Source organism: Thamnophis elegans, chromosome 10, assembly GCF_009769535.1.
Source record: "Thamnophis elegans isolate rThaEle1 chromosome 10, rThaEle1.pri, whole genome shotgun sequence".
Classification (NCBI taxonomy): domain Eukaryota; kingdom Metazoa; phylum Chordata; class Lepidosauria; order Squamata; family Colubridae; genus Thamnophis; species Thamnophis elegans.
In genome coordinates this window covers 11,372,546-11,381,734 of record NC_045550.1, presented here as the reverse complement: position 1 = coordinate 11,381,734, position 9,189 = coordinate 11,372,546, and the positions used below count along the sequence as shown (strand labels likewise).

The 9,189-nt window shown below is 41.5% G+C and overlaps 1 protein-coding gene across 1 annotated transcript in view; it reads right to left on the bottom strand.

The window, feature by feature from the left end:
- The window catches only part of CACUL1 (CDK2 associated cullin domain 1), a 39,169-nt gene extending 30,559 nt beyond the window's left edge, over positions 1-8,610 (bottom strand). Inside the window, 3 exon segments of the mRNA XM_032225682.1 lie at positions 2,730-2,832; positions 4,952-5,078; positions 8,040-8,610. Coding sequence (XP_032081573.1) covers positions 2,730-2,832; positions 4,952-5,078; positions 8,040-8,394 — 585 coding nt within the window. The 5' untranslated portion in view covers positions 8,395-8,610.
- Positions 8,611-9,189: the final 579 nt, after the last annotated feature.

Genomic DNA, 9,189 nt, shown 5'->3' with positions numbered 1-9,189 from the left:
GCATTTCAAAGGCGCCAAGCCACAGGAGCCGGGCGGAGGCAAACAGGTGCTCATGCGGCTTGGTGATACCGCTAGGCCAGTGAATGGCGCTATGCCCGGCTGGAAAGGGGGTTTGCCGGGTGGCTGTTTGGGAGCGTGGTTGCTTCATGGCTGCTGTGTTGCACTGCTGCAACAGCGCAACAAAGCCATTCGGCCATTAGGCCGTGCGCGGCTCTTTGGGAGCCCGCTCGGAAGAGAGCAGCCGCCCGGCAACCCCTCCCCTCGTAATAAAGCCCAAGCCATATTTTGTGACTAAAAAGAAAATAAGACACTGTCTTATTTTTGGGGAAACACGGTAATGAGTTTGGTTAATAAAATGAAAAATGCATCATTCAGTCTTCCAGCATAAAGTTACACATGCAAGGATAGCATATTTTATCAATGGAGTTGTGGTAGATGGAAATTCATTTCATGAAAGTTGCTTCTTCCCACATACATACAGAGAGCACTTTTTCCTACAACAATTTTTCAGAGAACACATGAAAAGAGCCAGTTTGATCCAGTGATGAAGGTATTGATCTAGAAAACAGCAGACTGAATTCTTGTGCCACCTTAGCCATGAAAGCCGGCTGGGTGACCTTGGGCTAATTAATTTTTCTTAGCCCAACTCACCTCACAAGGTTGTTGATGTGAGGAAAATAGGAGGGGGGGGGAACATTAGATATGTTCACCCCTTTCCTTTATTATTTTTATAAAATATTCAAGATATAAATAAATAAAGGCAGTCAGATATAGATAGGAGAGAAGAATCTTTGCCTAAAATATGTATGTTAATCAGGCAATACTTCCAGTAATGTAAGGGTAATTTCATTGCTCAATCTCAGAACAAAGGAATACATCCTTATGTTGCCAATTGAATGTAGAACAATCCAGTATTCCATAGGGATGATCCTTTATTATTATTTTTCCTGGAACATACTGATCTGGAAGTTGTTCAACTCTGGAAGTATATGTGAGAGGGGGATCTAATGTAATGGGATAGTTGTAGTGAAGCAGCAATTTCCCAAGAAGGAGCACAATCCAGAAAGGGGGCCAGACAAAAGACAGCACAGGCCAGAGCTACATAGGAAACAGAAAGGGGGGGGGGAATAAGGATAGCCACTCCCTACAAACTCCCAGGACATAGGATGACAGTAGTTAAGGATTTAGCCTGCAAGATTCTGACTACGGGTGTAAGCAAATAAAGAAGTGAACTCTGGCTGAATTTCTCTTCATTATCCTTAGGCTTAGCTGGACAGTAAATTTTTCAGGAAATGACCAGGCTGAGCTTGAGGGTGGTGGGGCCAAAGGAATCATCAATTTAGAGTTGTTCTGCTCTCACTAAGTCCAGACCCTCTTGAATTCCGCTGCTCTTATCTAGCGCCAATTTTCCTTGACCGTTAGTAGATCAGATTTTTGTGTAAATGAAAATAAAAGCATGTAATGAACTCGAAGTGCTTTGAACTAAACTCTTATTACTGGTTACTTGGTCCTGACATCAGATAAGTTTTAGCCTCAAAACAGGATGATTTGAAAGTTGGATTATATTAAAAACCCTGTTCTGGAAAGCTGACTTTTGCATACTATCAGCAATGTTCTGTTTTGCTGAAAGAGGGAAGATAATTACCTTAAGAAGTGCATTACCAAGATCCTTGTATTTTCTCCCCCAAGATAAAAGAACTACTACTAATCAGACCAGAGTTTAAGAGCTACAAAATGTATGTGCTTGCAGATCAGCCAAGTAATACACACTTTTAATTGACAATGTAATTGAGTTATAAGAGTGGTAAGGATTTAAGTGTTTCTTAAATTACCTATTGCAAAATCACATGCAAAGTATAGATTTAAAGAGGTTTGGGAAAAACTAATTTATTGCCGTTCACTCCTGTCAGTGAATTGCTGATTTTCTAATGTCATGCTGGCTAATTGTTAATAAGCAGCAAATGTCCATATAGAGACAAGTCAGTATTAAAACCAGGTTCTCAATTAAAAAAAACCAATGCCTGTGATTAAAAAAAGGTCTTTTCAGTTGGTCAGTAAAAATCCTAGTTTTGTAAAATTAGGGAGGTCATTTCTTTAAACAAGCAGAGTAAAAATGAACAGCATATTTGTATAAACCTAAGAAAACACAAATGAATGTACAATGTAATCAAAAGTTGCTTGAACGCTGATAAATTTTCCAATCCAAAGTTCTGCAAGAAGATAAAAGGCTAATTTAAGCTAGCTAAAAATAAAAGATACATACTGCACGCATCCACTACATGCTTCCCTAGGGACAAAGTGATCAAAATTGCTCACATTCATTTGAGCAATCATCCTAGATTTTGTTCACTGCTATGGCTGATCTCAAAGTACTAAATAGAGTCAAACCTAGTTAGTACTTAAATGGGAGATCACCAAGAAATGTCATAGACATAGGCTAGTCCAGGAAGCTGAAAGAGTATCTCAGGAGGCAATTGGCAAATATAATAGTTGCCAAAAAAAGTTCTATGAACATGCCTTTGAAATCATTAGGGATCAGATTCAACCTAATGGGGATTTTTCTTATCCACACCTATATATGTGCAAATCCACCATGTGTATTAATATCATCTTTGGCAAGAATTACTCACAACTAATGTGTTGCAAATCAGGTCAATCAAGTTCTGTATAGGAAGCAATTATGGTAGCAATAACTTCAACAGATCACTGGAAATTGTGCAGCTTCTTACCTGCAGCTCCTTTGAGACTCTCTCTAAGTGGTTAGTTATCTTTTTTATTAGGTCACTATACATCTGTTCCGAATGCTGCTGGCACACACATTTATACACACAACTGCAGAAATAAATACAGGAACAATGATAAGTTGACAATATTAAGCCTGTAGAAATTTATTTTAAATACACGTAGTGCTCGAGTTACGACCACATGGAGCCCAAAATTTATGTTGCTAAGTGAAAACATTTGTAAAATGAGTTTGCCTCATTTTACGACATTTCTTGCCACAGTTGTTAAAGTTAGTAACACGGTTGTTAAACGAATCTAGATTCCCCACTAACTTTGTTTGTCAGAAGGTCGCAAAAGGAGATTACATGACCTTGGGACACTGCAACCATCATAAATATAAGCCAGCTGCCAAGCATCTGAATTTTGACCATGGTGATGCTGCAACGGTGTGTGTGAAAAAGTGTGAAAAATGGTCATAAGTCACTTTTTCAGATTGTTGTAACTTTGAACGGTCACTAAATGAACTATTAGAAGTCAAGGACTGCGTGTATATGATTTTAAATATACATTTATAACATTCTAAACATATTAATTAAAAGGTTTGTGGAAGCAGATCTGTATTTGTCAAAGAGAATTCCACAAGATCTAAAAGCTCAAGGCTATCTCACATATAATGATTCCATTTTTAAAGTCCGGCAATATCTTATTTCTAAGGTGATTGTTTAGTTAACACATCATATTATTAAGATATGTTTTAAACAAATATGCCGTTTCATTTTGTTATTGATGCATTCATTTTATTCATAATAATACAACACTCTAAATATTTCTTTTCAGGGACAGAACAGAATTTTAAAAAGAAACCCTCTTCAATATTTCATTAAAGGTAAAGGTTCCCCTCGCACATATGTGTTAGCCGTTCCCAACTCTAGGGGGCAGTGCTCATCTCCCTTTCAAAGCCAAAGAGCCAGCGCTGTTCGAAGACGTCTCCATGGTCATGTGACTAGCATGACTAAATGCCAAAGGCACACGGAACGGATCCCCATTTTTCTACTTGCATTTTTACATGCTTTCGAACTGCTAAGTTGGCAGAAGCTGGGACAAGTAACGGGAGCTCACTCCATTACACAGCACTAGGGATTTAAACCACCAAACTGCCGACCTTTCTGATCAACAAGCTCAGCGTCTTAGCCACTGAGCCACCGTGTCCCTCCAATATTTCATTACAAGGCCTGAATTTCAGCTTATTTAGCCACCTTTTCAGGCCACTGAAATCAACAGGACTAGTCACATAACTAACTTCAATTGTTTTCAATGTGGCTAAATATTATTAATAGTGTCTGAACGTAGCATTTTATCCCTCGCACTTAATATTTCTAAGAATACAACTCTAAACCATACAACTATGTATTATTATAAAGTTCTGGAGGCAAACTCTAGAACAGGGCTGTCAAACTTGTGGCCTGCAGGCCGGATGGATGCATCACCCGCTGGCCATGCCCACGCCCAGTTTAGCTAAGGGGAAAAAGGTCCCGATACGTCACATGACGCTGCCGTGACAACGTGAGTTTGACACCCCTGCTCTACAACTACAATACACTGTTGCCTTACTTCTATCTCCTAAGTATACCAAATAGAAATAGTTCTGTTTTGAACACTGGTTTCTATGGCATAAACACCTCACTCCACCTGAATTAAGAATTGGTCTAAATGTCATTAAAATCACAGTTAAAAACAGGATCTCTGTCTTGAAAAAGGAAGTATTACAGATGACAACTCTTTGATTAGAATCAAAGCACATACATGTATCTTCACATTAATAGAGAACCTATACAGTCTCCTTTATCGATACATTAAGTTTTTCACTTCATTAGTGAAACTCCAGGGTTGTTTTCAGTTGCCGTTTGAAAACATAAAGTGAGTCTAGCACATTTCATTTTACGAAGAAATGCAAACATTTTCTTTTATGTGACTTTGCTTTTCTAAATAGAAACAAGTAAATTCCTAAAAATGAAAGATGTTAACTGAGTACATTTAGTTTCATTCAGTTTAAGTAGCCAAAGCCCAAATACTTAGAAATCTAATGCCAGAATTACCACTGTACTTTTAAATATTATACACGTTTACTAAAAGTTTTCATTAGCACCTTGCAAGCCATTGAAATAATGCAAGCTTGAAATAATCTGTTATTGCAGAACCAATATTTTTGTTATTTGTATTCCCTTACCTGTATATTTGTTCATAGGAAATGGGAATATAGTCACCAAGACTCTGAGTTAAAAGCTGATCTATGGCACTGTCCAACTTTGGCCAATATGTGCTCTTATAATCTTCTATTGTTATAACATTCATTACTAGAAGAGAAAGTATACTGTAATTGATAAAAAGAATGCAGTCAGCATAATTATCAACAAATACAAAACTTAAATGCAAAGCTGAAACTATATACGAGATAAGCGTATTTCCACATTATCATAGAATAATACAGTGTGGTGGCTCAGGTGGTTAGAACCCTGGGTTGGAGATTAGCAAGCCTGCGTTCGAGACCCGGGTTCTGCTATATGGTGGGGCAAGTTCCTGCCATTTGTTCCAGGTCATTGATGGAGACATGAAACTTGTCATGCCGAGCAACAGTGATGTCACCAGTTAATCCTGTCAACCCAGAAGCGCCTTAAATGGTACCTCTGACATGAGTGGGATGGGGATAGAATAGGGCTGGAAGGGACATTGGAGTTTTCTAGACCAAGCCCCTGATCAAGGCAGGAATCCTTATTCTATATTGTTCAATCTTTTCTTGAAAACCTCCAGCAATGAAGCACCTTCAATTCTGGGAGACAAGCTGTTCCATTGATTAATTCTTCTTGCTATCAAAACTTCTCCTTAGTTCCAGGTTGGATCTCCCTCTAACCAACTTCCACACATTGCTTCTAATCCTGCCCTCAGGTGCTTTGGAGAACAAATTGATTGCCTCTTCCCCATGACAGCCCCTAACATAGTTATCATGTTACCCCAAGTCGTCTCTTTGTTAGGCTAAATATCCCTAATTCCCTTAGATTCCCTCCAGACTTCTTATCATCTTTTTTGCTCTTCTTTGCACTCCTTCTTGGGCCTCAGCATTTTATTTCTGATTCAAATGGAACATTCATCTGTGTTAACTCAGATTCCAATTCTATGCCTACTGAGACAGATTTACATGTTTCTAAACAAGCATAAGTAAGAGTGTCTGACATTAAACATAGCTATGTTTTCATTTCACTTCTGAAATGAAAATATAGCAGAAATATACACAGATATTTCATAACAAGACGGTATATTTTCAAAGAGATCATTACACATATTAACATATATCTTGTACTGCTCATCGGAAAATGTTTAGCTATATATTTCTCTAGGGTTCTACAAGCCAATGAAGACTAATTGCTGCTTGAAGTATCACAGAAAGAAGATTGATATTCAAAAAATGTTTTTAAATGTTGGGTTGATGAACCATCACCAAATTGCATTAAGTACAGCCCTGATCTAGATACAACTCTTAAAGAACACATAAAACAGTAACACAATGTTACAGTACAAAGAATAAGCTTTCAAAATTATCAAGTGGGTGTTTTTTAAGTCCCTACATTAAAACAGCTGGTGGCTTGTCAATGGGATTAGAAGAAGACATTCTTCCACCACTAAACACGTACCTCTAGATTGAGCTTCAAAACCAAATCTCTATATTCCACTATTTACTTAAGGGCACTTGTAGACTTCAGGGCAAAAACCACCACCAAATCAATTAGTTCTCTCTACCCTTTGCCAACCAAAAAGTGAAATGATGTCCATGGCAGTTCATGAAAGAGAAGAAACTGAATTAGCAAGAGACAGCTTGGCTCGCCAGCTTAAATGTAAATCTGGGGAAAGAGTGATTGCTGGTCAGCTGGGGGGAAAAAACTGGCAAGAGCCAAACTCTTTTTCTAAACGTCTATGGAGACTCTCAGTCATCCAGATTATGGTTGTCCCAAAGGTGCTTTTTTCAAGAGGCAACTGGACTTTCTGATTTGACATCTCTCTGAAGATGTTTCGCTTCCCATCCAAGACGCTTCTTCAACTCTGAGTGGATGGTGGGGAATGGAAGGATTTATACTCTTTGCAGACAGCTGGTCATTTGCATCCTTTTAGAGGGTCATTAAAGTCACCTGGATGTTTATCTGTGTCCTCTGGGCCCCCTGAGTGGTGTAAATGAGTGTGGAGCCTTCTTGGTACTATTGAAAGGACTGTGTTGTAGATTGGAGATAAATGATGCTATATCCCCTCCCCTCCACCGCTCTGTTGAAAGAGGGATGTTTTAATTTTGACATAGATGGCCTCTTTGACCACTCTTTCAAATCAGCGATCCCCTCTGTTCAAAATATGGACTTTGTTGTCTTCAAAAGAGTGGCCCATGTCTTTTAAATGTAGATGGACTGATTGTTCTCCTACTTTGTGTGCCATGCGTTTATGAAGTTGTTGTTTCGTTTCTCCAATGTCCAGATGTGTTCATGGCTCACTGCATTGTACTGCATATACCACATTGCTCAGTTTCTGTCTGGGTGTTTTATCCTCGGGGTGGACACACTTCTGCTTCAGTGTACTCTTGGGTTTGAAGCTTGCAGGTATGTTATATTGGCTGAAGACCTTCCTGAGCTTGAACAGCCGTCTCTCCACAGAGGCGGAGGGATACGACATCATCTATTGCCAATCTACCACACAGTCCATTCAACAGTTCCAAGGCGGCTCCACACCAGTTTGCACTACTCAGGTGATCCTGATGACACAGATAAACCTCCAGGTGACCTTAACGACCCTCTAAAACAGTGTTTTTCAACCTTTTTTGTGCAAAGGCACACTTTTTTCATGAAAAAAATCACGAGGCACACCACCATTAGAAAATGTTAAAAAAATTTAACTCTGTGCCTATATTGACTATATATAAAGTAATTCTCCCACGGCACACCTTACACTATGTCACGGCACACTAGTGACATAGTGTAAGGTGTGAAAGGTGTGAAAAACACTGCTCTAAAAGGATGCAAATACCAGCTGTCTGCAAGGAGTATAAATCCTTCCATTCCCCACCATCCAGTCAGAGCTGAAGAAGCTTCTTGGATGAGCAGCAAAACGTCTTCAAAGAAAAACGAGAAAACCCAGTTGCCTCTTGAAAAAAAGCACCTTTGGGTCTTCCCTTTCTAGTTCACTTTCTCCTCCTTCCTGGGAGGAACCATGGGCCGCACTTCCACTCCTCCTCCGATCTTGAAGGCAGGGAGAATGGACACCGAGGATGATGCCTCACTCACAAAACTTCGAGGCCGAAGGGTTGATGTTGAGATTAATGCTGGCGGCCACGGCGGCGGCGGCGGCAGCAGCCCCTCCTTTTCCCGGCGCTTCGCAGCCCTTCCCCGGCCCGTTGACGGCAGCCTCGGACATCATGTGGATCTCCAGCTCCTCGGCTACGCTGTGCCCACGGGACTCTCCCGGACAGGGCGAAGGGGACAGTCCGTAGGCTCCGCCTGGGCCTCCCGCCGCAGGATCCCAGTTGTTGTGGTTCTGGTCGTCCATGAAGGCCTCGTAGCTGCTGCTGCTGCTACTGATGCTGCCGCCGCCGCCGCCGCCGCCGCCGCCCCCCTCCTCCTCCATGCTCTCTTCCTCCATCCCGGCAGGCCTGGAGGGGCCCGCTTTGTCCGGGCAAGGGAGGAGGGGGCGGGAGGGAGCGGAGAGAATGTCACAATCGGCTTCTCCCCATCGCAAAGCCAGAAGCGTCACGTCTCCGGGCTACAAGGAACCCACCGCCGAACCGGCCCCCTCCGTCAACTCTCTGCCCGGAAGCGGATCACGGACTCGCGGCCGTAAAGCGAGCCGGGCATAGAGGCTTTAAAAAGCCGATCTATTATTTACGACGGCGGCGGCGGCGGCTAATACGATCGGCTCGCCGCCGCAAAGGATTGTGGGGATCGTAGTTGCATAGCCGCCTCTCGCCGGGAGTCCTCGCGGTCTTTCTGTCATTTGTCTCTCGGTGGTTTTGGTTCCCTCGCCGAAAGTCCCGTCACCCTGGGGTTGATTGCTCGTTGCTGTGTGGAACTCGCGTCGTTTACTAACTAGATCAGTGTTTCTCAACCTTGGCAACTTGAAGATGTCCGGACTTCAACTTCCAGAATTCCCCAGCCAGCGAATGCTGGCTGGGGAATTCTGGGAGTTGAAGTCCAGACTTCTTCAAGTTGCCAAGATTGAGAAACACTGAACTAGATAATGAGAGTTATAGTGTAACCCTGTTGGTGGTTCTTAAGTATTGGAAGCTGATTCTTATATTTTGGCCATAAACTCCGAGGTTCTTAAGGCATCAGCGACAAAACTTTCTAGCTATTTTGAGCTAATGGCTTCTGAATTGCAGAACATTCCCATCCGCTTCAATGGAATACAAAAGAGTGTAAAAGTCCGGAGAAAATGCAG